At 38.0% G+C, this 20,066-nt stretch overlaps 1 protein-coding gene across 2 annotated transcripts in view; it reads right to left on the bottom strand.

Annotated features, from left to right (window-relative positions):
• Positions 1-2,278: 2,278 nt before the first annotated feature.
• The window catches only part of LOC145981644 (uncharacterized), a 67,708-nt gene continuing 49,920 nt past the window's right edge, over positions 2,279-20,066 (bottom strand). For both annotated transcript variants that reach the window (XM_083115037.1, XM_083115038.1), the window contains exons 5-8: positions 18,513-18,746; positions 14,033-14,164; positions 10,079-10,251; positions 2,279-2,546 (exon numbers count right to left, since the gene is read on the bottom strand). In XM_083115037.1, the coding sequence (XP_082971163.1) occupies positions 2,441-2,546; positions 10,079-10,251; positions 14,033-14,164; positions 18,513-18,746 (645 nt within the window). In that variant the 3' untranslated portion in view covers positions 2,279-2,440. The remainder of the gene's footprint in view (positions 2,547-10,078; positions 10,252-14,032; positions 14,165-18,512; positions 18,747-20,066) is intronic.

Raw genomic sequence — 20,066 nt, 5'->3', positions numbered from 1 at the left:
GTGTCTGACCTTGTAGGTGCGTGAGTGTTGGTAGTGAATGTTATCAAATGGCGCCGAAAATCAACCGGTATTGTAAGGGTTACGTAATGGCCCTTTTCCATGCTAAGTTTTCATACGTACGCATTGTGAAACACTCGGTGTGACTACTGCGAAAACTGTTGTGCCCCGTTACACACAACAGGCTCTCCTTGCGAAACATTAACTCATGAAAACCACCAGGAGAAGGGCTGCAAGCAAAGTGTCATATCGTGACATTGACGGCAAGGGGCGCAGCAACTTTGTTCGTCAGTGCAGGGAAAGTTTCCCTCGTGGCTTTATGGTTGTGACGGGATTCGGATATGAAGGTAAGTTGATGATACGCAAGGTGGACAAAAACATGAAGATTAATGCCAGATACTTCCAAGACTCTATTCTGACACCTATCTATTGGAGAGACATCCCACAATTGTATGGAATGGACGCAAACCAGGTGATGATCCATATGGACAAGGCTTCGAGTCATACCGCCAGAACATCACTACGTTTTTATCAGGAAATGGCAGAGGAATTAGGAATTCGTATCATTCCGTTTGAAGACATTCCTGTGAAAAGCCCAGATGCCAGTCCAATGGATTTTTGCGCATTTGGACTGTTGAAACGACGTCTTCAAAACATCGCCGCCCGCGCACCCTGGATGGTCTATGGAAAGCTTGCAGGGAGGAGTGGGACAGAATTCCCATGCCTGTCCTACGCCGGAGCTTGCTGCAATGGAAACTGCGATGCCGGGCGATAGTCCACAATGCTGGGGGTCCAATAGAACATGATCGGTGGTGGGGCACGGTATCTCTTAAGGTGAGTACCCATCAAAAATGGTCAGATATAAAGCGAACAACCTTCTGTAGTTTTCCTCTATTTATCACATTTCATACCAATAATATATTGCGGTGCATATGTGGAACTTGGCAGGGGAAAGAGGGCACTTTTATTCACCAAAATGTTCATTTTTACTTTTTTTTTTGTTTTTTCCTGGTACCAGGGGAATAAAGAAAAAATAATACTTTTTATGACTTCCAAAACGTAACAGTTAAGTAGTAAAATAATCGTGAACGCTATTTTCATGGGAGGGCAACTTTTTGATTCTGCCTTCCCTCAAATTTAGACCCCTCCCCAAGTTGGGTCCCAAGATCGATTCTGAACCCTCCCAAAAATTATATTCTCCTCCTCTCAGGTTATGCTCCAAACAAAGATGTATTTAGGGGGGGGGGGGGTCCATACCCCCTGAAAGATTATCAAGTACTAAAATTAAATAATGAAAAATGTATTAGTTTAGCCGGTTATATATTTTCCTCTGAACTTATTGGAAGACAAGGATTTATATTGTGATCATACAGCTTTGAAGGACAGGAAGGATGTATTTTGGGGGTCCAGCCCCCCCCCCCCACACACACACACACACACCCGAAAGACTTTTTAAGTATGAAAATTAATAATGAAAATATACTCGTATAGCATTTGTTGTATAATTTCCTCTTTACTTATTCAAAGACAAGGATTATATTGGGATCATACGGCTTTGAAGGACAGGAAGAACCTATTTAAGGGTGGTGGTCCAGGTGTCCGGACCCCCCGAAAGACTTACCAAGTACTAAAATAAAGTAATGAAAATATTAGCATTTGTTGCATAATCGATGGTTATTAATTTCCTTTGAACTTTTTAGAAGGCAAGGATTATATTGGGATCATACGGCTTTGAATTACGTTACAAGGAAAATTTATGTACACTACTACTCAAAATAATATGCATAAAATATTAATCAGAAACTTACTTTTCTCCAACTACATGTAATGTCATTTTTGTTATTCGATAAATGTTCAATTATTTATCTATTTTACATTAATTTCATTACCAGGGCACTTGTTTTGTGTAAATTATTCTGATCTTAACTACAGGTAAGCTACGTAATGAATATCCGCTGTTATATCTCTATTCTTATACAGTATTTTTACCTAATCGTGTAATAATAATATAATATTAATTTATGTATTGTAATTAGTATTAATTTGATTTAATATAATTATTTTAATTTAAACATTATTATTATTAATATTATTCCTGAGACACGTGGTTTGGACCCCCCCCCCCCCCCGAAACATATTTCTAGATACGTGCCTGGCTCCAAGATTGACCAGAGACTGGTACGGTTATGCCATTTCCCCCATAATGTGCCCCATCTTGACTATGCAGTAAAAAACTAACATTTAGTTACTTCTGAGGCAATAGTAGAGGACCATTTTTTAAAATTTTGTTACTGTCTTTAATACATTTATATTTTAGTGTACTTTATCTTAGTTCGACATTTTGAAATTAAATCATCTCCTTTTACATTTGTTCTTGAGTAATTTGTTACTTATAATGCAAGCATTGACTTTCTGAACAGTTAACCAATGAATGTGATCATTATTATGTCCATGAAACTTCCTCTTCATCCTCCGAAGAATTCATTCGTTCCCAGTAGTTCTTTACTTCAACTCCTTCCCAGTTTCGCTGTGGCATGTTCTTAAAATATCTAAAAGAAACAGTAAAGTGCTATATAAGTGCTATATATGTAATAAGACATATTTCTGCATAATTTCGTAATTGTCGTGCAAAAAATCGGTTATTTTATAATTTATTCTTCGTAACTCTAGTGCAACAAATAGTTTATATTATCGATGGGAGGATAAGGAAATTGTGGATAAATAATAAAATTGTCTTTATTATAGCGGGCGTGTTTTGGCCTCTAGGGCTGTTCTTACAACAGACCCTTGTCTGAAATATTAATACAATATAAATAAAACATACGTGTATATGTATATGTAATGAAAAAACAACAGGTTTACCTATAAATTGTTGAACATAGGTATCTTATGTTTGTTGCTTTTGTCTTTAGTACATATATACTGTATGTGATCAACAGTATCGAGGTGGAACACTTAGTCAGCGAACTCAGTAGTCTGCAGACAGTGTGACACATCATATGGGATGGTCTGAGGAACTCCCAGACTTTCAACGTGTTCAGTTGGTTGCGTGCCACTTGTGTAGGAAGTCTGTGTGTGAGATTTCCACTCTCCAAAACATCCCTCTGTCCACTGTTTCCAATGTTATAGTGAAGGGATGTGTACAACCCAAAAGCATGCAGGCCAACCTCCCATGTTGACCTCCATAGACCATCGAGTGTTGAAGAGGGTTGTACAGCATTATTGTCAATCATCCATCGTCACCATCACACAGGAATTCCGAACTGCATCAGGATCTACTCCAAGCACCAGTACTGTTTGGCGCAAGGTACGGCAACTTGGTTTCCATGGCGAGCAGCTGCCCATAAGTCAAACATCATACAGACAAATGCTAAATGCCACCTCGTGTGGTGCAAGGAGTGTCGAAACTGGACCATAGAACAGTGGAAAACTGTTGTGTGTAGTGATGAATCACAGTACACAATGTGGCGATGCGATGGTAGGGTGTGGGTGTGGCGAATGCCTGGTGAACGACATCTACCAGCCTGTATAGTGCTGACAGTGAAATTCGGAGGTGGCGTTACAGTGTGGTCATGTTTCTCCTGGAGGGGGCTTGGCCCCCTTGTTTCTTTACATGGCAATGTCACAGCAGAAGCTTAAGTTGACATTTTAACAGCTTTCATGCTGTCTACCGTCGAAGACCAGTTCGGGGATGACCATTGTGTCTGACCGAGCACCCTTCCATACTGCAGGGCTTGTGGGGGAGTGGTTTAACGACAACAACGTCCCACTAATGGACTGGCCTGCGCAGAGTCCTGATTTGAATCCCATAGAACATCTCTGGGATGTTTTGGAATGCCGACTTCATGCTAGACGACACCAATCCACATCAATACCTCTTCTCATTTTGGCGCTCGGCTACCACTCCTCAGAAAACCTTCCGGCACCTGATTGAAAGTATGCTTGTGAGAGGGAATGCTGTCATCAAGGCTAAGGGTGGGCCAACACTGTATTGACTGCCAGTGTTCCCGATCGAGGGTTGCCCAAACTTGTTATTTATTTTCAGGTGGGTGTCCGGATACTTCTGATCACATAGAGTATATTCAGTAATCTGGAACACAATAATATAATAATAATAAAAATAATGAAGTGAAATAAAATAATGAAATTATAAGATTTATATGCACACAGTTGCTAAATGTTACAGTGAGTATTTTTATGAATGAAAAGTTGCTCGTGATTAAGTATTTCACTGCCTTGCCAGTAGCTACTGTTTGAGATTCTTTTTAAATAGCTTATGGCTCTTGATGGATGTTAGAGTGGTTTAGTGGCAGTTACGGTATACGATTTTCCGTAGGTGGTTGTATTATGTACTGGGACTGACAATAATTTCTTTCGTTGTGTTACATGTTCATGTCTGCTCGAATTTGTGTTCAGTTTGTCAGAGATACGCAGGCTGCTTGTTGCCTAGTACTTTATGTGTTAAAGTTAGTATTTGGTATTCCGCGAAATTCTTGGTGTTAAGCCAATTCAAAGTGAATAAGTATTTCGAAATGTGGTCCCTTTATTTCAGCTTGTAAATTAATCTTATGGATGCATTTTGTAGCTTATTAGTTATGGAGCTGCTTGCATTGTAAGCAACCATGGCCCCGTAGATTAATCGTGATAAAACTTGACTCTCGCACAATTTTTTTTAACCCGGATGCCTACAATATTTTTCAATTGATGTAATGCTCGAAGAGATTTGTTGGCTCTTTTCATATGCTCTGAAATATGACCTGACCATTCTATGTGAGAATCCATGATAAAGCCAAGGTGATTAACAGTATTTTCTAAATTTAATGGGTGGTTATTAATTAAAAGCAGATGCCGTCTTTTCTTACCAACTACTACAAAACAATAATATCCCCCTTTTTTTATCCCGCCAATAATTGATAGCCATGCGAACATGTTGAGGAAAAAAGTTCTCCGTCATTATTGTCCAGGCACGAGAATCACAGTAAAGAAGTTTCAATTATTTTTATTTCCTTAACCTTTTTGTAGCCTTCTCCCAAAAATAAAAATAACATTTGGTACATTACAGCCCCTGTTCTATCGGCAATTGAGTACAGGAGTTTCAAGATCACTGTTCGTTTGAGCTACGCACGTATCCTGTCTCTTTTATCTCTGGAGCAGGCAAACGAAAACCAGTCTCTCTATGCAAATAATGACGCGAGACTGCCCCACCACACAGTTTCCACAAATGTGTAAAGCTGACATAATAGTAAATGAAAATTAGGATAATTGCAGTGAACCCCACAATATTTTCAGTATTTTTGCACTACATTATTTGGTTATGGATTCTGACTTCATTCAATACCCCACCCCCCACCTTAGTTGACCTTCCCTGGAAGATACTGACTTCCCGTAAAATGAGTACTGCTGTGCATTTTTTTGGGTTTGCTGGGAATATTTGTGCATTTTTCTAACACATTTTCAATTTTTAAAACACATTTTCCAATATTCATGACATAATTCCATACATATTTTACAGTCTTATAGGACAAAGTCCTGGACCCTACTAATGTTTCATTTGGTTGTGTAACAGGCCTCGGACCGTTTTTTTCCACACAATTTAAATTCGGCTCAAGTTGCGTATTGTTTCATTTCAATGCCAAACATGGACCGTATTTAAATTAATCCAAAAAAAAAAAAAGGTTCAGGGACCAAATTGAAATACTTTAATATATGATAGAGCTTTTTTTTACTGCCCAGAACCCATTTACGCTTGCTGATTTTCTCTCCCAGACTGGAATTGAATTTATTTACAATTTCGGTAATTATGCGATATCGCCCGAACACCTCTCACTCGCTTATTTCGTTAATTTTAGCATTGATACTTACCTATTCTGCATTGCCAAAGATTCTTTAAGGTGAGGTTATGCCTTTTCCCATAAAATAGTGTCAACTTTTCATATTACGAGTCATTATTTGTCTTCCTTGTTATGCTTGGGTAACAGACAATATGGCATGCACTCGTCATGGATCATCGCGCGTCGTGCTTGTGTTTTGTTGATTTGGAGTGGGTATGCAGTGTTTCAACCTTCTTCACCGAAAAATACCTACTTTCGTGTTCATTATGTCATCACAAACCATTGACGGATAGCCCCAAAAACCATTCACGATAGCCCCACGGACCATTTCCTGCAAGGTTAGGTAAGTATAGTTAAAAAAAAAAATTCTCGTAAGAAAAAGGCACGTTTGGAAACACTGGCGAGACCGCTTGACTTTCGACGCTCGCGCCATCTGCAGGTACATAATGGAAACAACGGCATAATGTTGTCAAGAAATGCAAGTTCCTTACATAAAAAGTGATTACACTGATGAACAAATTCAAACTTTTTTTTGCTCCTTTGAACGAAAATAGGTGATTATTTATAATTCGACCCCGCTGAATCCAAATCTGAAAGTAGAAATGCTGTATCACCTATCGTTTTCCCTGGATTTTCATATTTTGTTTTTAATAAAAATTTAATTCCCTTTGTAATAATACATCGAAATTTGAAATTATTTTTGTTTGTTTGCTCATGAAATAAGATTTAAATATTGAAGTGAATAACTATGAAATATAAAAAAAATAAAAAATATATATAGGACCGATTTTGACTGTTCAATTAAGAAATTTAATGCAAAAAAAAGGAAAAAAAAACAACACATTTTTACTCACATTTTCAAATTTTTTTCTTGAACTCTGCCGTTTGTAACTGCCACCAGAAACCTCTTCCTTGAGGTTCCAACAGTAGTCTGCTAACATATTCTGTACCGATTTTCCTGCATATCGTTTCTCCATGACACAAATATCCTGGTGAAATCTCTCGCCGCATTCGTCACTAACCGCATCCAAGTTATGGGGGAAAAAGTACAAATGCGAAAGTAAAAAGTGAATTTTCAAGGACATATTGCACCCCATGCGCTGATAACACTTCAACAAGTTCTTAACAAGTTCCTTGTAGTTGTCAGCTTTCACATTTGCAAGAAAATTACAGCATACTTGTCTGAAAGCTAACCATGCGCATTTCTCTTTTTCTGTTAGCAATTCCACAAAGTTGTCATCATGAATGATCTCACGGATTTGCGGCCCAATAAATATTCCTTCTTTTAACTTACTATCGCTGAGTTTAGGAAATGTTTTTTCTGAAGTACCCAAAACGCTCACCGTGTTTATCCAAAGCCTTAAAAAAAGTTTTCATCAGCCCTAACTTTATATGCAACGGTGGTAACAAAATCTTGTCTTTTTCAAGTAGAGGGTGATTCCTAACACACTTCTCTCCAGGAATTAAGTTTTTTCGTATGGGCCAATCCACAATGTTGTAATGTTTATCTTTTGCCCGGCTGTCCCATTCGAAAAGAAAGCAACACAATTTTGTAAACCCAGACTGCATGGCTAACAGTATACCAATCATTTTGAGGTCTCCGCATATCTGCCGACCATATTTTTCATAATTTATCACTTTTAATATTGTATCCATATTTTCATGTTTCCTTCATGGTGGAAGAATAGGCAAGGAGTACTGATGGGTATATATTCCCATTATGCAACAATACTACTTTTAAACTATTCTTAGATGAATCTAAAAATAGTCTCCACTCGTTTGGGTTGTGACTCCTTCCAAGTTCTTGCAGAAGGCCTTCTACATCATTGCAGTAAGTTAACTCATTACTCACAGAAAAAAAAATGTGTCAGTGATTGTTGGCGTTTCCGATATGACACCTTAACACCATCTTGTAATAAATTCCACCCTCGGAGACGGGAACCTAAAAATTCCGCTTGAACTTTAGAAAGGTTGAGGTCTCTGACTAGATCATTTAGTTCGGATTGGGAAATAAAGCGAGGTATATTTGGATCAGGAAAATTTTGATCGGTGTTTGAATATGAGGGTCTAGGTTCATCATCTGGAGAAGCACTGCTTGGTTCTGTTTCATCCACTGTCCATTCTTTAGGAGGCTTAGGAATTGGTATAAAATCATGACTCATAGGTTTCTTGGCTGAAGGAACATCAGGATAAAATATAGAATGTTTTGATTTTGAACTATATCCCACTATGTTTGTTAAACAGAAGTAACAATCCGTAGTATGATCTTTCTGTTCTGTCCATATTACAGGGTTTCCGAAGGGCATTGATTTGTGAGTGCCATTAAGCCAACCACGTAAAGTTCGCGAACAATTACAACAAATTTTACCTGGTGCCCAGCTTTTTCCCTCGTCTACTTTACTTCCAAAATACAACTCCTATGCTTTTTTCACTATAGGAGTGATAGTATTTCTCTGTGACTTCGGAGTAAATTCCCCGCAAACATAACAAAACAAGTTCGGGTTATTCACACATTTGCGTGACATGGCGAACTCATTAATTGAGTTATAATATATTTCTTTAAAAAAAACAATTATGAATGCTCTTATCGTTTTGTTAAAATACAACTTACACTTCACTTCACTATACACAATATTACATTCACAATTTCACGAACATACACAAACATAAAATACGGCTACTCGCGAAATTATCGGAAAGGAAGTTAAGACTCGACTAACCCACAAAAGAACAAATTTTGACAGAGAAACAGGAAATTACTCTACTGCCAGATGTTTCCTCCACGAAGTATTAAGTGCCAGTCATAAACACACAAGGTCGCTAAAAGGTTCTTATCCATTTGCTAGGAACCAAACGTTAAGCCATATGCGGAGCAGGGTGCAGAGACCTGGAACCATAAAACTATAAAATGTGGGTGTTCTGCAAGAACTTTAGGTGATACAGGAAAACTGATGCGATATTCGTTATCAGCACATCTGAATACATAATGATCACTTAGTTTTATTTAAAGGAGTATTTCATTGTTTATCAGTGTTATTTCTTGTTTTGCTGCATTCTATGGTGAAGTTTTCAGTTCCGCGTAAGAAAATACCTCGAAGAACTTCGATAATGCTACAGAAACTGATTTCAGTAAGTAGTTTCTCCTGTGAATTTGAAGAAATCCGTTCGGGCGACATCACATATTTACCACAATTTCTGGACCTTGAATAACCCTGGGGTTGTTTAATGTCCAATAACCCATAAATTCTAATGGGTTCTATCGTGGTCCATAACAGGACCGGAACCCTTTCTCTCGCACAATTTAAATTTGGTCCAAGTTGTGTATTGTTTAAATTCAATACCAAACTTGGAGCATATTGAAATTGATCCGGAAGAAAAGGTTCCAGGACCAAATGAAATACTTTAATGATAAAAAGGTTCTTTGTCATCTTGGGGGAGGTCACTTTATTTTAGACGACAAATAGAGGTAATGATTGCTACTTACTCTTCCCTTGATGAATGATTATTAGGTGGATGTCTTGAGAGTTGCTACTTAGTTTTAGATGACTCAGATGAAGTGATTGCATAATTTTGATGGCAAGGTAGAGTTTGTATTTTTAGACATCCAAGGGTGGAAAGATGTTAGATTCTGACATTTTGTTGCAGGGCATAAATTGCATACTTAGTAATCTGCTTAAGGAACGATTTGTAAATGTTTCGTCTCAAATGTAAAGGCAAATTAAGTTTGAATATAACAATTTTAATTTTACGCCTTGAATTTTTGGAAAATTCACCTTGAAAACCTGGAATTTTACTTACTGGGTCATAGAGTCTCCTGCGGGAAGCGTAACAACTTTTCTCCTGAGATTTTGACCAGTGCATTGGACCGGTGGCCATCTGCCATCGTGAGGAAATTGGGGAGCTACGGATGGGTAGCGTAGCCTGGTCATGGAAACCTACAATAACTGGGAGTTCGTTGTGCCGACCACACGTCACTCTGCAACTGGTTGGGTGATCATCCACCTTGTCATGTGGGAATGAGCCCAGCAGTTGTTAGGTAAGCACTGTCCCCCACAGGTTATTTTTATTAGAGAATTTCACAAATTGCTTGTATAAATTTGTGATATGCCTTTAGCATCACCCGGAAAAGTAGATAATACCTATACTTTCCCAGAATTAAAATCTGGAACACCTGGTTAAGCTTTACACCAAAGAGGGCTGCTATGTCATTTATATGTTGAGAAATAAGAAGAAAGGAAACTTGTTCTTACTTGTCCTTGACTTCTTGAAGCACCTTTTCCTCTTTCTCGTTGAGTCCGTTGTAGAAAGTGTTGATATTGAGCTCCATGAAACTTGTGTTGTTCATTCCTAAGAGATGTGTTGCTGCTCCTGGTTTGGTAATGGAGTAGTGAGTTGCCAACTTGCCAAGTTCAACCCCTTGAGACTGGAAAAATATAGAACTTAATAGCCATGTCATTGACTCTAGAATAATAGGACATTTTTTTGACTCGTACAACATTGTATTTGTCTTAGCCATCTCCTGTACCTGCTCTAACGGCACATATGGGGTGTGGAGGAAGAGGTCCCTGGGTGTCTACATGGGAGGCCACAAAAGAGAGACTCGCTTCGCCTTTCCCGATATCATGAAGGAGTATTGCGAAGCAGTTTGTTTGTTTGAAAAAGACCAAGTGGGTGACCGTTCGTCCTGTTTTGACCAAAATTGCCCAGGATTTTTGAAAGGGGTTGTTACATGTTTTTCTATTAATCATTTTCTCTTTTCTGCCATCTTTTTCTATACCTTTGACGTTCTTATTTTTATATTGAGCCTAAGCAGAGATAATGACCCTCACCAACCTCTCCTAGAGCATGCCACTGGGCACTCGGAAGGATATTGATGACTCCAGAAAAACTTTGTCGTGTGGCTGTAAACATGGGGATCGGGGCTGAAAAAAGGCCTGTTATGACCCAGACCTTCAAGACTGGGGTGAAGTAGAGGTTGGTGAACCTTGTCGTAGAGTCTGCCTGTTCAGTGGCATTCGGCTGTTATCGGCACCAGCAGAGACCAGGGATTCACACCATTCTGCGATGAGCTGGACCGTTGAACACCATTGCCTTCAATAGGGAACTTCGCAGGAGGGTTCAGTGCGAGCTGCAAGGGGTAGTACTGGGCCCTCATTTTGAAGTGCTAAACTTTATCGAATCTCTTGCCTATTTCGAGCTGTTTCATGCTGTTGCTTGGCTTATTTCACCCCAATATGCAAATATCCTGAATTATTATTATGTATTATTATTTTTAGTTCTTCTCTAAAATATTTAAAATGCAATATTTTTAGTATTTTGCTTGGTCATCACCGCATCTCCCGATGACCGGATGCATAGGCGTCGACTCCATGGGGCTTGGGGGGGCTCGAGTCCCCCCAATGTTTATGATGTGGGGGCAGAGCCCCTCAAATAATTTTGCTTAAGAGGATCTAATGTATTATTTTGATTCTCTTGTAAAGTTTACTCTGAATTGTGCCACATGAACTTAACTTTAAATACACATTTGAAATATCCTAGACCATCAAATTTGGGGGGCTGAGACCGCTAGACCATCAACTTTGGGGGGGGGGGGCAGCTATCAACGGAGACAGCAAAACACATGACTTATTACTATATACTAAGTATATAATTATGAGTATTGTTAACATTTTTACTAAAAAGAGTTTCAAAATAATGAGGTGATATGACAATTATACCAGTATGTTGTTTTAGTGAATTCTGAACAATTTGAGGTCGTAAACACGACTTTCAGGCAATATTGATATGTACGATATTGAGTTATCCTCTAAATCTCTTCCTCTAGTCCAAAGAATAAGGGGAAAATAATTCAAAAGTCTTTCAGTTTATTTAACACTGGCTTGCAGTAAAGTACGCAAGGAAAGCTTATGAAAAGTATGTATTGCGAAAGCGAGAACGGCATGATCAAAGGGATTATTGCTAAAGCACAGCGTGCTGTGTGTTTATTTATTATTGCAAAATTAAATTTAAAAAGTAAAATACTGTAACAAGAACAAAAAAGTAAAACTATTTGCATGCGATTTGTGTTAGCATTTTTGTAAATAATTAAATAAAACTGTTAAATATTGTAAATATTTGATATTTTTATGGGTACGTCAACACTAAGGTTCTTTGCACCTGTCACATGTCCTTTCTTTACAAGTCTGTTGCAGACATTAAAATACACCCATGCCCTCGCCGGGACTCGAACCTGAGACCTCCGGATCAAAGCGAGTTGAGACGTCCACCTAACGCGCTCGGCTACCGAGGCCGGCATAAACTGTTATGTTGGCCTCTTAATGTAAATACATAGCCTACTTTTAAATAGAAATGTTAATTGTTATCTAAAAAACAAATGAGCAGACACACGTTTTTCATTTTACATTTCATTTGCATGAGGAATATGATAGCTGCTTAAAAACTGCTATACGAAGACGTATTTTTATTATTAAAAAAGGGAGGGAGTGAGTCATTCATTCATTTTTTCAGTGATCAGAGCCCCCCCCCCAATAATTTTGACAAGTCGGTGCCCCTGACTGGATGCCTCTCTGCCAGCATGATGCAATTTTCCTCATGTTGAGGTTCTTCTCAAGAATGCATCGCAGCCTCTTAAAGAAATGCACTTACCCATTATGCAACCATCAGATACGGCTAGGTAAAGTTGCTACAGGCTTCATGCAAGTCTTGCCGATATTGTCATGCATTTTTTCCACAGGCAACCTGGATTTTGATCCATAATCAATGATCTACCTTTGTAAACATGTTTTAGAGCAGTAGAGAAAATGGTGTTCATTTCAACCTCGTACATACATACACAACAGCACTCGCTGCACCGACAACTTTTGGCACTCCACACATCGACATGGGCCCAAACTGACATTCCTCATTGCCTGGTATCACATACACGGTGTTATCACCCTTCCCTGACAGTGTTGCCACTACCTTTATTTACAACTTGTGTATTACTGCTTTTGGTGTCGTCATGAATTCATATAACGTACAACTGCAATTCATTAATAGTATCATTAACATTATAACCTGTGTGCCAAATTATAACACAAAAAAAACCCACTTATGTTGCAATAATGAAGAAAACCTGATACAGTGGAACCTAATTTTATGTTTCTGGAGTTTAAATTTTCTTGCATTTTAGTTTTTCGTCAGCTCAATCTTCCTTAAAAATGTAAAATCTAGATACCACTGTTTAAAACTAATCAAAATCATCTAATTACAGATGGGCAAAAATCCACAAGCATAATTATAAATACTAGAAGTAATAAATGATAATATCATTTAACAGATAACAGACTTCGTGTATTTGGGAAGCCATATTTCACAGCTTGAACACCAATAAGATTTTGAAAAAAATTTAATAAAATATATAAAATTAAATGGAATATTGAAATGAAAATTTGGAAAACAAAATGAGAAAAAAAATTTTAATTAGATATCGTAACATAATTTCAAAACCGGCTCTGCACTCTTAGTCAACATGATAAAACTAGAATTGAGATTTTTGCTGTCTAAATGGAGTAACATTACAAGGCAAAATTAGCAGCGAAGAAATCTGGAATAAATGGAAGGTCGAAGCAATGATGGAAAACGTCAGCTAAAGCGGAAGCACCATGTTCTAAGAATGCCAGATAGCCATTTGCCCTGAAAATTATTAAATGACAGGCGAGAGAGAAAAAGAAATTTAGGAAGAACCTATCGCCGATGGAAAAGAGCTGCAACGGTGTAATCGGTTGGATGTCTTGACTTCCACGCCGGAGACCCAGAGTGGGTGATCTATGGTCAGGATTTTTCTGGCCTTGTCACTGCATAAAGCAGCTCTGGGGCTCATCCAGCCTCAAATCAGTAGGCAGCAGGAGTGTGGTGTCAATCACATCACCTCCAAAATGGCTGAGATCGAGAATGTGTGGGGCCCTATGCCCACATCCCCTAAATGTGCCACCATGGGAGGTGCTATATGCATGGGGAACTTCACGTGTACCTATCGCTAATGGAACTTATATTTTGTAGTCACATAACGGATTTTGGTTACCCAGATCTGCAAGACCCGTCCCTTCCCTCACATGCATATATATTCTACTTGTTGGAGTTTTAGAACACGATACATTTACACTCCTAGAAATTAATTGAACAGTTTGCTTAGAACACCCTGTATGCTTATGAGGTTTCAGTACCTTACAATAGTTGGCTGCTCCAGCACAAGCCTCTAGTATGGATTTGTGCCCAGGATTCCATGGCCGAGGACCATCGTTTGACAGCATTCCCATGGACACACAGGCAGCATTGATTATTCCCAAATCTAGGGACTGATAATAAGAGGAATTAGATACATAGTACAATTGATATTGATATTTCATTGGCTATAAAGATGACTGCATCAACATTGTTCACACTATTTTAACACAACTAATGGATATAAGGTACGATTGTTTCTTTGTGATCATTACCCATACCTTCAAATTCATCCTCATTGTGGCAACTAACTTTGATACGTAAAAACATAAAAAATTCACATTATATCTGTTGAGACGGGTGAAAATATTGAAAGAAGTTACAAGTAGACACACACATGTACACATGCACTCGTACACTATATTTGGTGTGCTTCTGTGTATGAGAGAGAGAATTTTTACTATATTCCATTATTCCGTGAACATACTGAATTTCCAGATTGATTAACAGAAAGTGTAATCTCAATTATTATTATTATTATTATTACTATATTTTGAATGTTAATAATATGACCAGTTGCAGGTGAGACAGAGATGAAATAACACTGACAGGGCAATTGCTGCCATGTCATTTTAAACTCCTCTATGTACCTTTTTAACCATCTCTGTACCTTTTATCATGTATTAGTTCACATCTGGTCCAGGCTCCTAAAGAAGCTATGCCATGTGAAGGCTCAGGACCAGAATTTCGAAGGGAGAGTTACATGTACTTTTTTTAAAGAGCCAGTCCTCATTTTGCCATCTCCCACCTTTGACTTTTTTTTAGGAATACTGGGCCAAAGAGGATGAGATTACAACCCCCACCAACCCCCATTTGGGCACGTCACTGGCTCAGGAACAGTTATGGGCAGGAGGAACAGTTCGTGTCCAGCCAGACATGACGACCATAAAGTGCTCCTCCCCCACCAGCCTTTCCCCGGGGGGGGGGGGGAGGTGGGTTAAAAGAGGTCTGTGCACCGAATGGTCATAGGAAGGGGAGAAAGCTTAGCATTACGATTATGGGAGTATTATTTTATTTGCTCTCTTGAGAATATCAAACTTCCGATGGGGTGGGAAAACATATTAACGGAAAGAGAATAGGCTCAAGATTTCATTTCCGGTTGGAAAAGTTTAAATGTCCATTTGATTAGACGTAACTTGACGTTGCCTCTCCATAAGGAATATATGGGATCTTGTAAATACTTATTCATCATATTTTTCACAGATCATATAAACTTAAAAAAAAACGCTTCCACTTCCAACATGGGGAGAAATTCATGTTCTCTTTTGGCTCTGTTGGTTTCTTTCAGAAACAGTTCATATTTTAACATTATTAAAATAATGTCCATCTGGTGCGAAAGTATCCGTCATAGCCCTAATGCAGTGGTTCTCAACCTATTTCCTATCATGATCCCCTTTTATCACATCCTCTTGCCAGTGACCCCATATGTAATTTCTGGTTTGTAATAAGCTTTTATTTGTGTAATCACATATACAACAAAAGATCCCAAACGAAACCAATCTTTCCAATTGTCGACGAAATCATTTCTCCATTGTTGTTTTATTAACAAACACAGGACAGCTATTGCGAATTGGTGCTTAGCCTTTGTAATTACTTCGGCACCTCCGAGAAAATAATCAAGTGTCAATTGTTTACAAATATAGCTGCTGCAACCTCAACGCTTCTCCAAAACAATGTCAAGATTTACCATTGTTAAAGATTGCAGACTTATTTCCTTCCCGTTCCAGGTTCTTTATTGTTCAGCAAGTTTCTTCAACTGTAGTTGAAATGTAATGACATCTTTCATTGAGTTCAGTCAGTTCTTCCGTCTGCGTCACCAGTTTTGTGTGCACAAACGTAGCTAATACACGGGTGTTGTCGGTTGACTTGTGATATTGTGTACTGTAGCATCATGATTTGAATTCTGTGCTATTAATGAAAAATCAAAATGGATAAGTTCCTTCAAAGACCTGGAAGTTCTTGTTCCGCAGATGATGAACCATCAAAAAGACAGAAGGTCAGAAGATACAGTGAATCGTATTTGAGGTTTGGTTTCACGGTACTTGGAAATCAGCCACAGTGTGTGCTGTGTAATGAACTGTTGTCTGCTGAAAGTATGAAGCCTTCCAAGATGTTACACCACCTGCAATCTAAACATTCTTCCGTGCAAGATAAACTGCTCGAATTTTTCCAACGCAAACTCTCTGTACTTCAAAGTCAGAAGTTAACCATCACCCACATAACCAATTTTAGTCAAAAAGCACTTCAGGCATCATATCAAGTGTCTCTGAGAATTGCCAAAATAGGCAAACCACATACTATTGCAGATTATTTTTTATTTTTCCTTGTGCACTTGATATAGTGCCAACAATGATCAACCCCGAAGAGGCTATGAAAATATCAAAGATTCCATTGTTGAATGATACAGTGGCAAGGCGTATTTCTGATTTGGCCCAAAATGTTTGCGACCAGCTGAAGGAGAAGATTAAAAATAGTGAATTTATTTCTATTCAACTGGACAAGTCCATAGATGTAACAAATTGTGCTCAGTTCTTGTGTTTCATCCTATTCCAATCGACTGAATCTGTGGAAAAGGATATATTGTTCTGCAAACCCTTGCCTCAACATACAACTGGTGAATCTTTATATCAGGTGTTTCTTGAGGATTGTGCTAACATCTAGAAGGGCTTCAAGAACAGATGGTAAAATATACTCCCTTTGATGAAAATTCCCTTCGTTGAAGAGGCCATCAAAGTAGCCAATCTAAGCCCACAATGCCTTGACGAACTGCTAGAATTATCGTGCGACAAATCTTTGCAACTGGCATTCTGTAATGAAGACATGGACAAGTTCTGGCTGAAGAGAAGAGAAGAATATCCTGGTCTGGTATGTGTGCTTTATAAACCATAATTCCCTTTGCTACATCGTATGTGTGCGAAAGTGGTTTCTCTTCCATGGTAAGCATTAAAACAAAGACCAAACCGCTTGTCAGTTGAGAATGATTTGATAATGTGCATCACGAAAATTGAACCAGACATTGTCGCACTATTGAAATCACATTAGCCTTCATTTTGCATTGTATTTCAATATGCAGTTTTCACTAGTTTCATACCTCTTTTATTTGAGTTGATTTTTAAACGATTCTTCATGTGTTAAAAAAATGTTTAATGTTTTTTGCTATATTTAACCATAAGTATAGAAATAAAAATATGTCTATCAAAATAATTTTTAAAAATATTTTTTCCGCTACTAGACCCTAATTACATTTATTTTTTCACCACCCTTCGCGACCCCCAGGTTGAGAAACTCTACCTTAATGTATGCACCAAAAGTGAAAATTACCTTTGTGTTAAATATGTTAAGTGAGCATAATGTGTTTTGGTGGTAGGCTTTATTTTTTTTACAAATGCAATCGGCAACAACAGAATAAATAAAAAGCCAATAGTAATCATCGTGCAGTACTAAATCAGGCAGAGGAACAGGTCACCTGCACTTGCCCCCAGTGTGTCAATATAATACAGTAAAGCAAGTAAAATTCAACCCTTATTAAAACTAACCAAAATAAATATATGATACATATATTTAGTGGCGGCGATTTGGTTCCAAAACTGGGGGGAGCATAGTGCAGGGACAAAAGTGGCGAAAAGTGGGGGGGCATCTGCCCCCTCGCCCACCCTAATCGCCGCCACTGCATATGTTACAAATTGTCAGAAGTGACATACATGAGGCACGTTAAAATTATATGATAATAATAATTTTAAAGCAAATATGATATAATATAAAGAAAACATTAAAAACAAAATTGTTGATGTGCATCACAGAAATCATCAACCCCTCAATCATACAGCACTCGCAACATTCACTTTCTTGTCCTGCCGCTGGTGTGTGTTGAAACTTTGGTCTTGAGGCTGGTGGAACAGGTGGGCTAGAGCTGTTCCCTCGGAAGCTGTTTCGCAGCATTTAGCCAAGGTCACTTAAGGCATTTAACAGGCACTTAGGCTAGAAGATTTTTCCAGTTTATTATGAATGTCAGATGCTAGTTCGCAATGAGATTAGGAAATTATAGACTTACTGCACTCAAAAGTATCACTATGATGCAATTAAACTTCAGCAGATAGCAAAAACTCGAAGAAAAGCTAATGTGCTATGCTGTGTATCATCTCGGAGGGAACAGCTTGGGAGTTCAGCTTCAGGGAGTGGGGGGAGGATTGTTTACTTTCATGTGTGGTCAGAAATACTCAGCATCAGGCCATAGAGGGTGGAAAGAAGAGGCAAGGCTGTCTATGTGACGAGGGTAGGTGAAGTAAACGAACGTAGTCACTTTTGGAAATGTTGATTTCGGGAGATAGACGTGATCTTATTATGTTAATATAGATATCTTAAATAGCTAAAAAGGGTGATAAGTAGGAGGGAACAGCCTGTTCCACTGATAATAATGATTACCTGGAAATAAGGCAAGTATTCATCCAGAGTGTTGTCAATGAGTGTGCTTCGACAGTAAGAGAGCACAGTGGATATCGGTGTCTTGCTCCGTTGTATGACCTCCTTCAACACAGACACTGGGTATCCAGTCACCCCAATGAAGCGTGCCTTTCCTGCTGCTACAACTTTCTCCAGTGCAGGCAGTGTCTCGTTTACGATGATGTCAATGTTTGGGGCAAATTCCACATCATGAACCTGACAGAAATAATTTTATTATTATTATTATTTACTATTCCTTTTCATGTTATTGTTTATTGAACAGCACTGATCCATGGCAGAGTTGTTAACATAGCCATGGTCCTAAGTTTGAATCTCACGTAAACATCGACATTGATGGTTTTTCTTTTATCAGTTTCCTCACCATTCTTCTTGGTCATCACAATTAACCAAGAGAGGTAGAAAAGGCACAAAATAACACTCATAAAATACGAGGGTTATCTGGAAAGACACCTGCATGAAGGTGGTAAAATAAGCAAGGGAGAAAATATAGTATATACATCTATTACATACATATTTACATTACCTCTCAATGTAATCACCAGGGCTAGATTTACATGTAAATACATACTTTTACTTTGACGAATTAGCAAAGAAATTTTGTAATATATTTACAAATAGTGATGTTTGTAGTGATTTAAGACACATTTTATTGTCAATATTTTTCCATATTTCTACCTTTAATGCATACTTTTACATATTTATGGAAAACATACTTAATTTTACATATTTCAACAGGTTTATTTCACATATTGTATATATTTCATCATTTTTAAGAATTGTTCAAAAGTGTTCATGTGTGGCTCCATGAGCATTTTAAATCTCGGCTTCGGCATGTGTTCTTGTAGGAATTGTATAAAGGAGGCTGTCATTTTTGCTGCTTAATACAATGAACATTCTTTTCTTTGTTAAAATTGCCATGCTTTGATGGGTGACAAGTTCAAAACAAAATGAAAAATTGAAGGTTACTATTAGAACATTTGTTAGGATATAAAATAATTTTAATATCAATCCATATTAAATTAATCATTTTAGAAATGGTTGTGTCAAAAGTTTTATAAAATTAATAAAAGAGAATGACTTTACCAAGAAGTACATTTTATTAAAATGTTTTGCTAAATTGTTCGTCAAACTATGAGTTAATGAAAGCCATGTAAAAAAAAATACTTCTTATTCAAATTATTATTTTGTTAAATACAGGGTATCTATAAAAGAATTCTGGAGTTTTAAACAATCGTAGTGCGCAAACGGTATTAGGTAACTCAGGTTAGTTAATTACTTTGAAATCAGTAAGCTCATCAAGTTTTATTCACGCCATTTGGAGTTTATTCCAACAAAGGTTCGCAACGCTGCACAGCATTGACCTTGAAGTGGCCGAGCTGAGCCGAACCCAGTCAGTGCAGTTCAGTGCAATGGCGAACCCACAACAGAAGTAGTGTGTTATATGGCTTGTAGAAATTGGATCTGATATTACTGTACAGTGGAACTTTCGACGCAAGTATGGTGGTGTTGTGCCTT

This window comes from Lepisma saccharinum, chromosome 29 (genome assembly GCF_977018435.1).
Source record: "Lepisma saccharinum chromosome 29, izLepSacc3.1, whole genome shotgun sequence".
NCBI classification, from domain to species: domain Eukaryota; kingdom Metazoa; phylum Arthropoda; class Insecta; order Zygentoma; family Lepismatidae; genus Lepisma; species Lepisma saccharinum.
Note: the sequence above shows the minus strand (reverse complement) of the source record. Positions and strands in the feature narration are given on the sequence as shown.